At 38.8% G+C, this 19,394-nt stretch overlaps 1 protein-coding gene across 3 annotated transcripts in view; it reads left to right on the forward strand.

The window, feature by feature from the left end:
- Window positions 1-19,394, forward strand: part of tmem163a (transmembrane protein 163a) — a 175,248-nt gene that overhangs the window by 101,760 nt on the left and 54,094 nt on the right. For all 3 annotated transcript variants that reach the window (XM_067987258.1, XM_067987259.1, XM_067987257.1), the window contains one exon: window positions 18,632-18,675. In XM_067987258.1, coding sequence (XP_067843359.1) covers window positions 18,632-18,675 — 44 coding nt within the window. The remainder of the gene's footprint in view (window positions 1-18,631; window positions 18,676-19,394) is intronic.

Below are 19,394 nucleotides of genomic sequence, written 5' to 3' on the forward strand. Positions count from 1 at the left end.
AAAATATTCTGATTTAGAAGTGGAAAAACTATCAAATGATTCAAATGGACACTTAAGAGCTTGATGAAGGTAAATACAGATAGAAATGATTGAATGCACTGTGGAACATCGTGGGTGTTGGCCTGCTGGGACCATGGGGGAATATCATGCCAAGAATAGTGGCTGTTTAGTGATGAATAATTTGGGATATAAAGTTGGATGGATTTCCTGGCATTCCACTCAATTTGCAGAACTTAAATGGGTTGAATAGAGTTCATGAGAGAGCAGATTGTCTAGACCTCCATTATAATAATATGTTGCTTCTTGAGATAGCTCCTCTGTGCATCACTTTTGTTTTGTTGTGTTTCTTTAGGTTTTCCAACTTTTTTTAAAATGAGAAACCTTATTAACTTGATAGATTCAGTTCTGGGTTTTCCAGGAACAATTTGATGCAGTTGCAAAATGTGGCTTCTTCTGGTTGGGAACCTTAAGATATGAAAAGATAGAACTGCTTACAATAGAAGGTTTTTCTCTAGCACTGGTACAAGCGTGATAGGCTAAATGGCTGCCTTCTGTGCTTCAATTCCTATGGGGGCAATTTTTAACATTGCCACCTTGTAGGGGGTGGTGGTGTGTGTCAGCTTCACCTCTGACTTCTGAGCGGTTCGAATCGCTCCCACTCCCTGGGTTCTAGACCTTGAACTTATTTGAGGGTTGTGACAAAGTGCAGCAGACAACCGGTTTTGGTGCAAGAAACTTCGATCTTTATTCAAGAGAGAAAATACAACACAACAATCTTAACACTAATAAAATGGGGAACACTTCCGTACACACGAGGGAAATTACAGTAGAAAGATACCTCACCCCTCCCAATCCCACTTTAATAGCTAAGTTGGACTCTAAAGGACAAGAGATAATGCTCACCAAACGAATCCTTGACAGTAATTCACCCAGAGGTAAGTCAGGAATAGATCGTAGAATGGAAACTTTGCGGCTCTTCGGTTTTCTTCCGAGTTGGTTTTCTTTGGTCGCGGTGGCCCAATATTACCCGGTTGGTTGGTGGCAATATTCGGTTGGTTGTTTTGTAAGGCCCTTGTTGCCGCGAGGTGTCTGATGGTCACTGGGGCTGTTGCTCTGGTTTCTTCTTGTGTGTCGGCCTGCTTCTAGAGCTGCTGACCTTCTCTCTGTTGCCCCCTCGCCTTGTTGAACTGTCGCCTCCCGAGCTGTCGAGCTCCTGGCTGAACAGAACTGAACAATCCTTTGCACTTGCAGGTCTGGCTGACTGGTTCTCTCACGTAGGGTTCGTTGGTTTCGCTGGAAGCTGCTCTCCTTCCAGAGACAGGCAGAACAAGAGAAGCAGAACACAAGAGCCAGCAAGAGCCAGAGAGAGCGAGAGGGGTTTCGAGTTTCCACATATATATCCCTCTCTTACAATGGTCTTCGTCACTTAAAAAAAAGGCACTTCATGTCTGTTTGAACAGTTCTTACAAAGTCCTTCAGAATCTTTGATGGCTTTTGATGGTTTCTCATCATGTTGCAATTGTTTTTCTCGATTTGACATTGTTAATTCCGATTTGTAGAGCTTGCCACACGAGGCTTTTGTATCCAACGTCCTAGGTGTTGATCGGTTTTGCTTTAAAACAAAGACATGGCCCCACCATATCTGGAGCAGTTACCTCTTTCAATGGCCTACTGCTTTTTGAATTAGTGCTGAGTGTTGACTACCTGCTGTAGGTTTTGCATTAAAACAGAGACATGTCTGAAGCAGCAATTCTCCCACATTCCACTGTGTGTGTTGTTGATTCGTCTGGTGACCTCTCACCTATCCTTCCATCTTAGGATTTTAGTCAATGGCCAAAGTTTTCCATACTCAGGGAAAAGGTGAATTCCCAGAATTCTTACAGTCACCCCTACGAGGAAGCGAGTCCCTTAAAGGACGTGGATTCCTCGAAAAGTACTTTTCCCTGGTTGATGTTTCCTGGTGCGGCGCGTGTGTGAGTCGGCCCAATATTTCATCACCCTGAAATGGTTAGAAAAGAGTCCAAAGTCCTTTTCTTTAGGGTTTTTCTACAAGTTTTGGGGGATCTGCGAATTTTGAGAATCTTATAACCTGGGCAATAACCTGACTGAGCGGACTGCCTGCCTTTTATAGAACCCGCCCGATTTTCATTCCATTGATTTCAAAGGAATGAAAATCTGGCAGGTTCTACAAAGGTGGGTGATTCGCTCTGCCAGGTTACCACCCAGGTGATGAAGTTGAAAATGACCCTTTCTGATTCATCTTTGTGCTGTTTCCAAATGCCATTTTGTGCACTTGTATTGCAGTACTGAAGCATATGTCTTTATAGATCCACAGCTCAATAATTTCCATGCTGTTACCTTGAAGACTGATGCTTTTCCTGCATTCCTACAGAATTGCTTAAAAAAATTGCCAAATACTTAGTAATTACTGAATTGGCAGCTTGCTGAAATATGTGAACTCATTCCATTAGAATTTTTTTTTTCAGATTCTTACATATTTTATATACCTCCCCTTGCTTGCAGTTCTCACTTATTACTGCTGCAATATCAAGGATATTAATATTTGATCAACTTAAAGCCAAAATTCTTTTTATGACTCAATTTTCATTAATATTGTATGGGACTCCAAAAAGTCGATGAATATTCAGATAGGAAAAATGAAGACAGAATCTTTAAGATTGGCTCTTGTCATCAAAACAGAACAGTTTGAGGCCTTGCAGTTCTTGATAGTGTTGGAGAATTTTCTTCTGTTAGCACTTGTGGATGTGAAATTTAATTTGCTTTAATATTTAGTTCTCTTTTTGATGTATCCATTGAACTCCAGTCCTTCAAACTGAACTAGGAAGAAGACTTTGTTATAATTACAATGGAAAATTCAGACTGAAGATTGATATGGTTGCATCATAGCTGGAACTTGTCAATGTTTCTAAATATCAAACCAGGAAATTAGGGCTGCCAAACCAGTCTATCAGTGGCCACTGTTCTAAACTGGGTAGCCTGGTGGTGAAGGATAGAATACCAGGGCAGGGCAGGGCAGGGCAGGGCAGGGCCTTCAGTTGCTTTCAAGCCTTTATTCCCAGAGCTTCACATTATACGCCACACCCTAGATAAGCTCTTATATATGGATACAAGAGAACCCCAATTGATACACACCACTAGAATACAATTAACACTAATTGATATAAATCACATGGATACAATTAACAGCCACTAGAACCCACCAGTGTCTGGATGATAGCGAGTCTAGGGTGTAGATGTGAGCAATTTCCCAAAACTACTTTGCAGAATCTGTGTTCTATATCGGAAAACAGGAATTCCCATGACTGAAAACTGTTGGGGCACTTTACATCAATTAACGTGGGGTTCATTTGGAATAACCCAGTGGAACTGAATAGAGGAATGTCTAAAAATATGATGAACCAAAGATTGGAAGATAAAGGGCATTGTCTACAAAACTTACACGGAGTGAGTAAGGTCTCAAAAATTGTCCTTTTTATAAAGGATTATTAAAACTGATCAAAATTAGATTATTGCAGAAAGCTAGAGAATTATTGCCTAGGAATGATTTGTGCAAATGAAGATTTCTGCAGTGTTAGAGGGGAGGAGAAGAATTAGGTTGGATTGACTGCCTTGTTTTCTAGGTTGTAATGTTTTCCCTCAAGTTTTTGCAGCTTTTTGAGCTCCAATAAATTAAATAAATCTTCCAGAGGAAGTGCTTTCTGCTTCACTTCAATTGTTTTCTTACTTCATATCAGAGTCCATTTTGTTTTCTCTTTGTTACTGTCATTAACAGCTTAGTTTTTTTTCAATATTCTGTATGAAGGCATCCCATTTGGGAACAGAGCTGGCAATGTAAATGGAGTTTATCCACAATTTATCTGTAGTTTTTTCCCATTTATAATTTGATTCAACTTTCTACTATCCGATATTAATTTGTAGCTGATTCTTTTTAGAACTGCCTTTTATTGTTTGAGGGATCATTTTATTAATTTTAGTTGAAGTGTGACACAACAGCAGGAGCCCACTTAACACACAGCCAGCAACTGGAGATGATCCCATCACTTTCTATTGAAGTATTTCTGTAATGTATCGTGTTTGCAGAAAGGTAGCCCCAGAGGTGCGGTTTCACACTAAACAAAGTGATTTGTGCTCTACCCATATGGAAAGTTAAAGAACTGTACAGGGCTTTTATAGCATAGAACTTTTTTTTTTAAAGTGCTTTTGGACATTCAGATTTTCAATCTCCTTCTGTTAAAGCTGCTCCAATTACAATGGAAGTAGTTTGAACAGCAGGGAAGGTGAAGGACCTGGCTGTGTTGACATGAATGACACACATTTCTCTCTGTACAGATAGTGAAGTGGATTCAGTATCACTCTTTGAATGGAACCACCCCAGCCACTGGGAAATTGCAGCATTTTTTGGGGGGAGAAAAACAATAGCATAGGCAGTTATTTTAGAAAAAAAGATTTTAAAATGTTATTTTTGTCACAGCAAGCTCCCTATGCAGATGAACGATGTTGAAACTTCTTCACTGCCTTTACAGGGAGAGCAAGCTACTCACTGTGGCAGTAACTGTTTCTTCTTGCTGTAGTTACCTTCAGTTTCAGTATTACTTGCGCTTACAGCAACACCAAGACCGAAAGCTTTCCAACTCCAATGTTTCCAGATCTGTGGATTTTTATGTCAATATAAGAAAGCAGAACAACTCACATTTGAAAACCCTCATTCCTTCATTGCAAAAATTTGAAACCTAATCATTTCAAAATAAAGAACTTGCATTTATATAGCACTTTTTACTTCCTCAGGACATTGCAAAGCGCTTCACAGCCAATGAAGTACTTTTGAAGTGTAGTCACTGTTGTATTGTAGGAAACGGGACAGCCAATTTGCGCACAGCAAGGTTCCACAAATAACAATGCGATAAATGACCAGTTAATCTATTTTGGTGGTGTTAGTTGAGGGATAAATATTGGCCAAAACACTGAGGAGAACTTCCCTGCTCTTTTACGTCCACTTGAGAGGGTAGTCGGGGCCTCGGTTTAACGTCTCATCTGAAAGATGACATCTCTGACAGTGCAGCACTCCCTCAGTACTACACTGAAATGTTAGATTTTGTGCTCAAGTCCTAGAGTGGGACTTGAACCCATAACCTTCTGACTCAGAGACGAGAATGCTACCACTGACCCACGGCTGACAAAGTGTGAAAGAATATTAACAAATGGATTTTCATTAAGAGCTCCTAACAAAGCTTCAGAAGTAGGAAAACCCTATAGTACTGATTAAAGTTTTGAACAATTCTGGCATCAGCTGGAAGGAATAATTTAATTGACAATCTGATTTACATAATATGAAAATGACTTGTTGTTTTTTAAAAAACAAATGTTCCATGTAAACGATATGGTGTGAAATATTACAAATACCTACAATCACCTTTTTTAAAGAAACAAGAGTATGTTTGATTCAAAGGAAATAAATTAATAACATAAGCTGTAAGTGTGAATGACTAACACAGCGGATTTAACAGTTTATTCTAGGATTTAAGACTTACTTCCCCACTTGGCATTAGAGAGTGCAAATTCTGTTTTCAACCTCAAACGAAAAGAATTTCATAGGTGTTAACCTCATTGCCAGCACACAGATTGCAGAAAACCAGGTGCTGGGTTCTGAGTACCAGATCAATACAACAAAGCAAATAACTTGTCCGTAGTACAGATTTGTTCAGAAATAGATATGTTGGTAATATATAGCTGCATAGAATTTGCAGGTAATCTGAATCCACGCAAATGTTCTGCCTGGAGGATTTTCTTTATATTTGTATTTCCTTCAATGTATTTAGTTACTCGGAATGTTCAGCTTTTAATTGAAGCATTAATTGCTAGCAATGCTCACTTGATACTTTTCTTCAAAGGTTCATCAAAGAAACTAATTTGAAAAATGTCAGGGGCGTGTTGTAACTCTGATTGAATTCCTGATTTTATTTCATCATTTTTAAAGTGGTTGAAGGAAACAGATGCAAAACAGCTGATAGCAACCAGGCCAGAAGTGCAAAGATACAACAAATCAAGTCATATGAACGAAAATAGGATCAGGGAGGGAGTAGAGAGGAAAAAATGTTTGAAAGGAAGACTAATCTATGAGACAGCAAGGATTCCACTTCTGATCATGTACTGAGCAGCACCCAGCATTAGCAGCGGGCAGAGATAACCACATCATCATATAAATCTGTGAGCAATGCCACAGGACTTTAACTAGTACATTTTTTTGTTCCAGAAATAATTTATCTAATAATTGCATTACTATATCTGTCACTGTTCTAAATCATATTTGCAGCCCAGTCTTTGACTATTGTATTGGAAAGGATGAAATAATAGGTGTGTTTGTTTTTGTATTATGACAATGCTGGCTGTTTTCTGTGGAACAGAATTTTCATGAGTAGAACAAACATCTACTATGCCAGTACAGATTGCTTGGTAAAATCAGTTAATCCTGTATTCAACATGTGATTGTTAAAAAAAAAATCAGTGGATGGATAAGAATGCTTGCAAGGCAGTAATCTAAACTTTTTCAGATGTCTTTTGTATACGTATCATTTGAATCTGGGGTTAGATGACTGTGTTCAAATCATTCCAAATGTATCCTTTTTAAATCTACACTATTTCCTTTTTTATAATAATTGCTTTATTCAGTTTCTGTCCTAGCAGTGCTGAAACAACCTGGCATTACTGCATGATCGTATTTACATCACCAGATTTGATGAAAGTTTGTTGTGATACAAATTAGAGTTGATTACCATTTATGTCAATATATAAATGACTTGTTAAACAATCTTAAATTAGAATCATAGAATGGTGACAGCACAGAAGGAGGCCATTCGGCCTGTCAAGCCCGTGCCAGCTCTCTGCAAGAGCAGTTCAGCTAGTCCCACTCCTCTGCCCTTTCCTCGTAGGCCTGCAAATTTTTTTCCTTCAAGTACTTCTCCAATTCCCTTTTGAAAGCCACGATTGACTCCGCCTCCATCACCCCCTTAGGTAGTGCATTCCAGATCATAACCACTCGCTGCGTAAAAAAGTTTCTCCTCCTGTCGTCTTTGGTTCTTTGGCCAATACCTTAAATCTGTGTCATCTGGTTCTCGACCCTTCTGCCAATGTGAACAGTTTCTCTTTATCTACTCTGTCTAGACCCTTCATGATTTTGAACACCTATCAAATCTCCTCTCAACCTTCGCTGCTCTAAGGAGAACAACCCCAGCTTCTCCAGTTTATCCACATAACTGAAGTCCCTCATCCCTGGAACCATTCTAGTAAATCTTTTCTGCACCCTCTCTAAGGCCTTCACATCCTTCCTAAAGTGCGGTGCCCAGAATTGGACTCAATACTCCAGTTGTGGCCGAACCAGTGTTTTATAAAGGTTATCATAACTTCCTTGCTTTTGTACTCTATGCCCCTATTTATAAAGCCCAGGACCCCGTATGCTTTTTTAACCACTTTCTCAACTTGCCCTGCCACCTTCAGTGATTTGTACACATATACCCCCAGGTCTCTCTGTTCCTGCACCCCCTTTAGAATTGTACCATTTAGTTTATATTGATTCTCCTCGTTCTTCCTAGCAAAATGTATTACTTCGCACTTCTCTGCATTAAATTTAATCTGCTACGTGTCTGTCCATTCCACCAGCCTGTCTATGTCCTCTTGAAGTCTATTACTATCCTCCTCACTGTTACACTTCCAAGTTTTGTGTCATCTGCAAATTTTGAAATTGTGCCCTGTACACCCAAGTCCAAGAAAAGTAGTGGTCCTAGTACCGACCCCTGGGGAACACCACTGTATATCTTCTTCCAGTCTGAAAAACAACCATTCACCACTACTCTCTGTTTCCTGTCACTTAGCCAATTTTGTATCCATGCTGCCACTGCCCCTTTTATTCCATGGGGTTCAATTTTGCTGACAAGCCTATAATGTGGCACTTTATCAAATGCCTTTTGGAAGTCCATATACACCACAACAACCACATTACTCTCAATAACCCTCTCTGTTACCTCATCAAAAAATTCTACCAAGTTGGTTAAAGACGATTTGCGTTTAACAAATCCGTGCTGGCTTTCATTAATCCTCACTTGTTCAAGTGACTTATTAATTTTGTCTCGGATTATCGTTTCTAAAAGTTTCACCACTACCGAGGTTAAACTGACTGGCCTATAGTTGCTGGGTATATCCTTACACCCTTGTTCAAAAAAGGGTGTAACATTTGCAATTCTCCAGTCCTCTGGCACCACCCCTGTATCTACGGATGTTTGGAAGATTATGGCCAGTACCACTGCAATTTCCACCCTTACTTCCCTCAGCAACCTAGGATGAATCCCATCTGGACCTGGTGACTTATCTACTTTAAGTACAGCCAGCCTATCCAGTACCTCCTCTTCATCAATTTTTAGCCCATCCGGTATCTCAACTCCCACCTCTTTTAATATGACTTTGGTAGCATCTTCTTCCTTAGTAAAGACAGATGCAAAGTATTCATTTAATGCCTCAGCCATGCCCTCTGCCTCCATGTGTAGGTCTCTTTTGGTCCCTAATCGGCCCCACCCCTCCTTATTACCCATTTACTGTTTACATACCTATAGAAGACTTTTGGATTCCCTTTTATGTTAGTTGCCAGTCTATTCCCATTCTCTATCCTTTCCTCTCTTATTTCCTTTTTCACTTCCACTCTGAACTTTCTATATTCAGCCTGGTTCTCACTTGTGTTATCAACCTGACATCTATCATGCGCCCCTTTTTTCTGTTTCCTCTTGCTCACTATCTCTTTTGTTATCCAGGGATTTTGACAATATTTATCACAAGCTTGGGAGAATTCCTTCTTTCTATAATTTTATTTTATTCTTTCCAGATAAATAATTTTGAGTTCAGGGTAATATACTGATGATTTATATGTAGTCTCTTCAGTTTCACAAAATAATATTTGAGGAAATGCCAGGCCCACTATGCAGTTAAAGTTAAATTACCTCTACGTTATAGGAGGAGGCATATGTCATGTGTGACTTTCATTTAAATTAATAGTCACAGACTTTGTCTTTACAATACCACCAGTTCGATGTGTGGTTTTCACAAACTGTAATCCAACAGCTTGTCATCTAAATGCTGTGGTGGCAATATGGTCTCTTGCTAGTTTCCCAGCAGTTCGGGACCATCTTGTGATTGATTTTAAAACTACCACAGGAATTACTTTGCTTTGCATCCCAAGTCAATTTTTTTCTGCATAAATTTAATTACACACTGCTCACTATTTCCTAATTGCCAGTCTATCAATGTGTTTGTGAAGCTGTTGTTCTTCCAAGATTCTTTATGATATTGGCTTTCAGACAGCTGGAGAATTACCAAATCAATATCAATCCAGTTTTGCTCTATGCAGTCAAAAGCATGTAAATGCACCAAATGGAAATTTAACCCCCATGGCAAATTTGGGCTGTTGTGATTGGGAGAGAATCAGCATCGAGCCTGGAATTCTAAATTTAATTCGGACTTCAATGTCCAATTGTCAGCAGTACAATATTAGATTTAGGGAATCAAAGTGGAGAAGAAATTGATGTAGTAATATTCTACTCCTAGAAACCTTTAGTTCACTTCAAATATGGTATTTAATATTTGTTCTACAGACACTAATGGCAAAATACATAGCTACAGTACCCTTTGCTTTTATTACATTGAAAGGTTGTTGAGTTTGATCCTTTTTGTGGTGTGTGAGTAGGATCCATTGTATAGTTAAACATATAGGTATGTTAAGCATTGGTGAGTTTTACATTACTGTCAGAATACAATCAGGATATACTCAGCTTGTTTAAATACGTCTTGAATTTTCATTTATGTATGTTATTTCACTAGCTGGCCTGTGGTAATCTTCTGTTGGCATCATACCCGCTGTTACCTCTAAGGAAAGCAAAAGGTCATTTAAATGTCACAGTAGGTGCATATCTGACAGAAAGCACATGGTAACAAGACATCTGAAAGTCAGTTTCTGTATTCCTTTGAGACTTCTAAATGGAATAAATTTACTTCAGAATATTTATAGCTGAAGACTCTGGAATAATACAGCATAGAAGAAGGTCATTTGGCCCATCACGCTGGTGCCAGCTCTTTGATAGAACTATCCAATTAGTCCCACTTTTCATTGCATATTGATTTCAACACAGTGGGGATGTAGTGAGAAGGAACAGTAAGAACAATCATGTCTTGGACCTTTGGAAAGCACAAGAGCACAAGTTTGGAGACGCCTGATTTTTTTGTAATATCAACAAAATAGAGACAAAAGGAGGTTGGAGACTAGAGGTAAAGAAAGAAAATAAATACATTTTGGACTCACTCCTTTTATGGAAAGTTAATAGTTGTTGAGGGTGGAAAAGTCTTTGGAGTGAAAGAAGAAACCAGGATGCTTGGAGGCATCTGTAGCAATGGCCAAGAGGGAATAATACTCAAAAGTCAGAAGAGATATTTGAGGCCAAGAATGTCAATAGATGGGGGAGGGCTAAAAGTACAGCCATCAAAGGTATGAGCTGGTAGTTGTTAGTTTGAGTTGTGAGAAACATGAAGAAATTAATCATAGCTTTAGCAGAAGGTTATATGATAGTAACTGATTTAAAAGTGCATGATGCTGGACTTTGCCAAAGGCTTTCCAAATGTCCAAGGCAGTAACAAATTCACCAAGCAAAGTTTGTAACAAGATAGGCAACAAGGTCATCAGAAGAACAACTGTGCTGAAAGTCATACTGCTGATCATAGATTAGGCCAGAACTTTCAAGGTAATGGATAACATGAGTTTCCATAACTTTAAAAAGTAGTTGAAAGGGCAATATTACGGTAGTTTGATGGGTACAGTAATAGACTTTGCCTTTCTTGGCAAACAGAAGCAAATTTCCAAGAAGGAAAGAAGGACTGGGAAAAAGAGATTTAAGAGATAGCATAGGACAGGGGTAAGTTCAGAGACGCATATTGTGAGGACAACGATAGGAAAATGATCAAGACCAGAGGTCTCACTGGATCTTTCTCATTCTTGACTCCAATCATTCAGACAAGGATAAAGCTAAATATTGGTCAACCAGAATGGAGCAGTAAAAAGAGGCTCTTTACCAAAATTATGAATCAATCTAGAATATAGGAACAGAAGTAGGCCATTCAGCCCCTCGAGCCTGTTCCACCATTCAGTTAGATCATGGTTGATCTGTATCTTAACTCCATCTACCCGCCTTGGTTCTGTAGCCTTCAATACCCTTGCCTAACAAAAATCTATCAATCTCAGTTTTGAAATTTTCAATTGACCCCCAGCCTCAACAGCTTTTTGTGGGAAGATTCTGCGTTCACTCATTTATTAAGTTTTGGAATTTGGTTAGATAGAGGACTCCATAATGCGAGACTCATGTTACCTATATTCTATTTCAGTTCCAAGTAATACACCGAAATAGAAAATGGTACAAGGAGCTGAAACCAATTGAATTTACCTTGCCAGTAATAAGTACTTTGTTTTGCAGGGGAACTTATTGAAAAGTATATTAACTCATTATGGATTTTGCTCATTATATTTAATACTGGACTCAATAGTCAATAATTAAATTAATTGTTTCAGCCTGAAAATATATAGTTTGTGTGTAGTAGCATCAGGTAGATGAATGCTAAATCTCGCACAATATGTAAGAGAGAGAGTTTTAAGTCTGTGACTCAGGGGATTCAGCTGACCAAGCTGTCGATACAGGTTAGCACACTGATTGATATACTTCCCCTTTGATGTGGGAGCACAAATCTTCCAAATTGCTGCCCCAGCAAACTCCCTGGCTGTATGAATGGAATGAAATAATGCTTGGTCTCTGGTGTTACAAAGTAACCATTTATCACAATGGCGTGAAATGTTGAGATTGGACACAAGGATCCCTCGTTTGTTTACTAATTCACATTCTAAAGCATTAATTTTGACATGAGCATGAGGCAGCTGGCCTACTGTTGCGAAATGATACTGCATGCAACCTTGGGAGTTAACCCCTTTTATAAGATGAATGTAATATTAAACATTAATAAATCTAGATGGGAAAGTTGGAAGAGAAAATGGTCCTATAAAAACCCAAATTAATAATTAACAAGACTCACAATTTGGCTAGAATTTCAGACAGTCTTTCTTTGATATAAAAACCTATCCTAGGGATCCAGTAATTGCCACCCAACCATTATTTGCAAACAACTATATATTTTTTTAACTATATTTTCACTTTTGGATTTTGTAGCTTTGAGTAGTTTTGTGAGCCAATGACCAGGATGATGGGATGAAAATCTCTACACTGCAGAATGTAAAGCTTTTATATGAAAAGAGAGAGCAACTTCAATTCCTAATGGATGTGACTTCTATTGGCAATCTCACTCAGAGGCCACTAGGGTGGGTGGGTTGCAAAATAGAAAACATTATATTGGTGTAGCAAAGGGTTTGGATCAAAGTACATTGTTGGGATAAAGCAGAATGAAGTTTAAATGACAATGATTTAAAGGTTAAACAAAGTTGTTTTCTAGTTAAATGAAAGGTTTGGCTATAAGGAATTTGCCTGTTTCATCGAGAGGATTTGCAGGTCTGAGATTTTTGCAGTTATCTGGAGAGAATCATAAAATATCTTAGTTATTTCTGACCTTCACATATGTTAAGTATTTTGGTAATATTTTTAAGGTTATATATTACTATAAAGTTACTGTTTGTAATTTATGCTTAAGGTTGAGGATTACTAGGATAACTAGTCACTGATTCAAAAGAACTGTGTGCTTTAATTGGGTGTTGTTGTTAGTACAATTGCAATTTTATTGTTTCAATCAGTGAAGAATATTTCTCTAACTGAAGATCTTTTCAAACATGGTGGCCAACACGTGTACATGCTTTACAAGTTAATTTCCAATAACAGAACTTAGTGCAACAATGGGTGCAAAACAATCCTTTTTAACTTTTGGGATCTGGGTTTGAATCCTGCCCAGGATGATGGGATGAAAATCTCTACACTGCAGAATGTAAAACTTTTATATGAAAAGAGAGAGCAACTTCAATTCCTAATGGATGCGACTTCTATTGGCAATCTCACTCAGAGGCCACTAGGGTGGGTGGGTAGAAAACATTATATTGGTGTAGCAAAGGGTTTGGATCAAAGTAGATTGTTGGAATAAAGCAGAATGAAGTTTAAGCTCCTGTATTACACATTTGTGATCATTGTCCGAAAATCATTCCCAAATGTGTTGCATAGCATTCCCAATACTATTGTGAACTTGAAGGGGCACTTGCAAATAAGATCAGCTTCAAGAGATGGTCTTAGAGCTGTCTAAGGCTTTTTTGCTAGCCAAATCGTTTGTAAAAGATGAGAATTTGTGACATACATATGTAGGTCAGAATGGGAAATCCTGTTGATATATAATGGATTCCCCCAGTCATATTTCATTCATTTTGGAAATAAGATATAGACAAAGTTCCTGCGGGGAGGCATTGTAACTTGTAGCTGTTGTTTATGTAAATGAGCATAATGTAAACTATATGGAGCTCTACTGACACTACCCTGCATCCTCCATTGTCACTGTAAGAAGCCAGGAGAATGATTTATGCTTTCTGCACTGCTCATGAAATCAAAGGCTTAAAACTAGCCTGAAATCAGTAAGAGAGTAAAACAGATATTTCTCTGCATCTGGCCTTTGCTGTACTGACCTTGGAGTTTTAGATGATGACAATGGATGCCGAAAATGCAAAGATGTTCCATTCCCATTAGTGTGCCATCCCTTATTTTAATCAGCACAGAAATTCGCAAAAAATAAGAATGTTTATGCTGTTTACATTTGCCTTGGAAAATGAGTTCCCCATTGATACATTGCATGATAAAGACCAGTAAAATGCTAAGAGACACAGATAATATAAGCAGACTGTTCAAGTTGGATTGTGAACACCGAACTAAGGGATATAAGAACAAAGCTAACAACTCTCAAGAGAGTAGAATTTAGAAGAAATATTCTTCTCTTCCCCCCCCCCCCCTCACTCCCCTTACCCAGAGTAGTGGGTAAGTGGAACAGTCTCTGAGCAAAAGCTATTAATGTTCCTACAATTGAATTTCTCATGAAAGAACTAAATGGATATCTGGTTGAGATCTGAATTGAAGGCTCTAGAGATAAGTATAGATAAAGGTGATCAAATATTCTGTTATAAAACAGTTTTCCATGCTACTGCAATCATAGAATTATTATCTGTGGAAAACAGATAATGGAATTGTAAATGTAGATCGATTTTGTGGCTTTCCATTTAACTATCTAAGTGCCAATAAATTGTATTAGCATTCTAATATAACGAGGTACAAATTGGGCCATCTAGCGCCCGTTGTTTCAGCGCTATGTGATCTCCTGAACATCCAAGATGGTGTCTTGGATGCGCATGCACGCTTCTAGCGTGACGTGTGCCGGATGCCATCTTGGTATAGGTAGTAGCGCATATGCAAATAATGAACGCCGGCTGCATGTAAAGTAGGGAGAAAATGCGTTTAATCCGTGTGCAATCCTGATTTAAAGTGATAGACACCATTATGGGACTTAACACTCCACTCAACGCACTGTCTTAACCGTGACCATTTGAACATGTCTTAGACTATACTAAGAAGGTTTAAGTATTGGGAAAATATTAATGTAATTGGGAAGAGGATTTTCCTTAGGAATCCTTTTGTTTCCTTTCTACTGCAAAATTTTTGCTTATAAACCATAGATTAAATTTTGTTTGGTGAAAATTAATAACATTATGAAATATAATGTTTTTAAGTCAACATAGGAATGTGTAACCTTTCTATAATTCTAAGTCTATAAATATTCTACTTCAGCAAATATATACATTGTAGTTTCTTTCTAATTTTATTTCAGAAGTAGTGCTATTTTGTAAACCAACAGCAAAATTCTCTGTTCCACTTCTTTGCTTGTAACTTTTTGTACATCGATTTAACAGCAAATCTTCATTATTTAATGCACAAGTGAACTTGGCGTGTATGAATATATGAAATTGATGGGCAGGAAAAGACCAACTGGTCCATCAAGCCTTCCCAGACCATCATGGCTAAACACAGCTTCCCTCCTCCGACCTCCCCCACTCACACCCGCTCCTGCAGCCTGTAATCCTGGGAGAGGCAATAAACAGAAAAAACCCAGGGCCAATAAGGGAAAAAATACTCTAAAATTCCTCTCCAACCCCCTCAGGAGAGGAGATCACATGGACCAAGTGTTATCTATAAAGACACTTAACTCTTATATGATGTGATCTCTGCCCCAGTCAGGAACCTGTCCAGCTCCCTCTTGAAGGCATGGAGAGAGTCAGCACCCACCACACCAGCCGGCAATGTTTTCCAGAGGCTCACAATTCTCTGGGAAAAGAAGAACTGCCTAACATTCAGTCTATTCGTACTCTTCCATAGTTTAAACTTGTGTCCCTTGGTCCTCCTCAACCTGTTAAACTGGATTAATCTATCTATAAGGATGCTATCCTTTAATTATTTTATAGGCCTCTATCAGGTCACCTCTAAGTCTACGCTGCTCTAAAGTAAATAGACCAAGGTTCTTGCGCCTACTCGAGTAACTGAGGTTCTTTAAGCTGGGAATCATTCTTGTAGCTCTCCTCTGGACCTTTTCCAAGGCCACTATATCACCCACCATGTTGAGGGACCAAAACTGGGCATAGTAGTCTAGATAGGGTTGGACCAGCAACCTGTATAGTGTCAAAATGGTGTCCTTTGATTTATACTGAGTGGCTCTATTAATACAATTCAATACCTTGTTAACTTTAGCTACAATTTCTCTACATTGATCATGGACCTTTAGTGATCTGTGCACAATAACACCAGGATCTTTTTGTCGCTCAACCTCTTTCAGTATTGTTCCCTGCAAATGATACGTGTATTCTATGTTGGCCCTACCAACATGCATAACACTACATTTATCTAAATTAAATGCCATTTGCCAATGTGTGGCCCTCTCCCTTAGCACATCTAAATCTTTTTGGATTTGATTGCACTCCACCTACCCTCTTAACCCTTGCACAGATTTTGGTGTCTTCTGCAAACTTACTTACCATACTCCCAACACCACTGTCCAGGTCATTAATGAAGACCATGAAGAATAGCGGGCCTAGAACTGATCCCTGGGGAACACCACTATTTACATGTCGCCAAGCTGAACCACATCAGTTAACTCAACTTTTTGGCTGCAGGATTGGAGCCAAATTTTACCACATGAATATTTCACTTTTATTAATATAAACGTAATTCTTTATACCATTTGACATTTACCCTGAAAAGACTAACCAAAGTAGATACTTCATTTTGAATGCAGATCTATTACCCATTATACATTTTATGTTGTCGGATGTCTCTCTTTCTTCCTGATAAGATGCCAGAATATGCTTGTTGTGTTATTTATATTACACAGAGGGCAAGAGCCACTGCAGATTCAGCCGTGCATGCGGTTAGGGCTGAACTAACTGTAAATTTTTAAATTGAACACTGTCTATATTTGGAGTACCTTCTGTCCCCTTGGCTGACAGAAGCTGATCTACAGATTTTGACGGTAAAAGGTGAAGAATATATGCATTCAAAACTCTGTTACCCCACTGCTGACATCAATTTGTAGCTTGATTTACTAGGAGTGTGTATACTGAATCTCATGCTTCTTTTCAAATCCCTCCATGGCCTCGCCCCTCCCTATCTCTCTAACCTCCCTCTGAGATCTCTGCATTCCTCCAATTCTTGCCTGTTGTGCATCCCCAATTTTAATCACTCCACCATTGGCAGCCATGCCTTCAGCTGCCAAAGTCCTAAGCTCTGGAATTTCCTCCCTAAACCTCTCAGCCTCAATACCTCTCTCTCCTCCTTTAAAATGCTGCATAAAACCTACCTCTGTGACTAAGCTTTTGGTAACCTGTCCTAATATCTCCTTATGTGGCTTGGTGTCAAATTTTGTTTGATAACGCTCCTGTGAAGCGCCTTGGGACGTCTTACAACGTTAAAGGCACTATATAAATGCAAGTTGTTGTTGAAGAAATCCTAATATCTTGTATCTAGGGCCAGGTATAACAAAATGTGATATTTTGTTCACGTATTTTTGCTCTGTCTTTTCGTTACTCTATATTCAGAGTTAAAACTAGCTTGAAATAACCAAATCTGGGAGCTGTACTTTTCATTATGTCAGTGTATTCACACCCAGAGACAAGCTGGCTATGATGAGAAGAGTTGGCTTTTATCTGTTAATACTGGTTATTGCAAAGCATTTCAAGTTGATGTCACTGGAAGCACTTCCTGACAGCTGCTGGCTTTGTTCTGTGAATGATCCATTAAAACGAAAAGAATTTGCAGTCAGGTGACATTGATTTGGGTCTGACATTATCTGAACATTGCTGAAACTGCAGATATACTTTTAAAATGTCTTGTGTATGATTGGCAGCTTTATTTGATTTTCTTTCTTCCTGGTTGAACTTCAAAAAGCAGCAAGCTCCCAGTTCATAAACTTTTCTGGGGCCATCGAGACAGAAGCAAGAATAAAGTCACCATGTAGGGACTTTGCATCGACAGCGCAGAAACAGGCCATTCGGACCAACTGGTCTATGCCGGCATCTATGCTCCACATGAGCCTCCTCGCACCCCTCTAGCTCAGGCCTAATATTAACAAGAGTGTTAGTGAAGAGTTGCAAATGTTTATTATTTTCTGTATTAAAGGAGGAATAGTTATGTTCTGTAAATTACTGTAATCTACTATACTGTCTTTACTGCTGCTTTGTTATTAATAAAAACGCTTCCCTAGTTTATAGCCCAAGCTACTGTGTGATGAAGTGTTTATTCTACCATTTTTTGAGGTCTTGGCTATCATAAGAAGGCTCATAACATGTCCAGTAAGCTAAATACATGACACGGGTTTCTGTTTAATCCCTGTGCTTGCTACATTATTAGTTATCAAGCATACATACAAAGGCACACTCTCTGATAGGGAGCAAGGGCTCTCTTACAGGACTGGTTGTCCATGTTGAACATGAGAAAAACTTGAGTAAAGATCTAAAATTGTAACACATTTATTATTTATGAAAAATGCATAATAACATCTTCTATCTAGGGCCAGGGTCAGTAGACCATGTGCATGGATTTTCCAGATTGTATGGAGTTCAACATTCAAGGATTTTTCTGCAAACTACTTTGAAATCCACACATCCCAAGCTTTCAAATCAGTTTGGTTGATGTCAGCTGACAACTTTGATGATCATTGGCCTAGAGAAAGTTTCCACATCTTTTTACGTTTGGCCACCACTGTTATTTTTATCACTGTGCATTGTTCAAAATATCATAATTTCCAGAATGGTAATCAAAACATCTGGATCATTAAAACATGACCACAACATAGATTTGGATTACAGATGTCTGAAGGGATATTGAAAAAGATTTGATTCCAAATGTATCAGGTGGCTTATCGGGTTTGTGGATGAGAAAGCACACTCAGGTGTAGGGAAATTGGCCTGCACATTTCACCGAAAGTTTTCTGTAGAATCTAGCAACATTTTAAAATAATTTTCCATTTAAATTGGCCACAACTTGCTAATTGTCTTGTTTCCTATCTCTTTCAGCTGTTTCTATCATGCGACACAGTGCTTCATCCTTTGGGTTTGCTGTAAGTAATATTGTGTAAATAAACACAGAAATGACCTTAAAGGGACTTGCTCAGTTTATTTAGGGTTGGCCAAGAACAAGATGTTTCTTTTTGGGTTCAGATTTCTTCTAATATTTAACAATTCTTGATCCTGCACCAAGGTTAGTCACAAAAAGGAGAACTGGGAGTTGAGGTGAGTTTTCATTATTACTCTTGATTTTAATTATTGCAACAGTGTGGATCTGGGATTTAGATTGGCTCAGAGTGCAAGAGCAGTTTGTTCATCCCTATATTCTATTTACATTGAAGAACATATACAGTGGCACAGCTTTAGAACTCATTTAGGTTCAGCTCCACATTTGTAAATGTAGTCAGATTCATGCGAACTAAAAGAAAACCACACAGGCCCTGAAAATGTGCAGGCCATAATCCTGGAAATTATACTGGGATTGCATCCACTGGGGATCTCCGCTGCTGACCATGCCAGAGTATGCAGGGTCAGTGGGAGGGCCCTCATTTAAATGTACACAGAAGGCACTGCACTGCTGGGGTGTATTTCAGACACCTGCCTGACCCACAAGCTGGAAAGTCTGATGACTACTGCTGTCCAGGGTGGTTGTCCAGGTCTGACCCGGGAAAAGATTTTGCAGCCTCTTTGGCCCCCTTTTTAAGGGAGCTGATAATGTACCGCTTTGGCAATGCTGGATACAAGAAACACCTGTAGACGACAGGCATAAGGC

The sequence above is a fragment of the Heptranchias perlo genome, chromosome 7 (assembly GCF_035084215.1).
Source record: "Heptranchias perlo isolate sHepPer1 chromosome 7, sHepPer1.hap1, whole genome shotgun sequence".
Lineage (NCBI taxonomy): Eukaryota > Metazoa > Chordata > Chondrichthyes > Hexanchiformes > Hexanchidae > Heptranchias > Heptranchias perlo.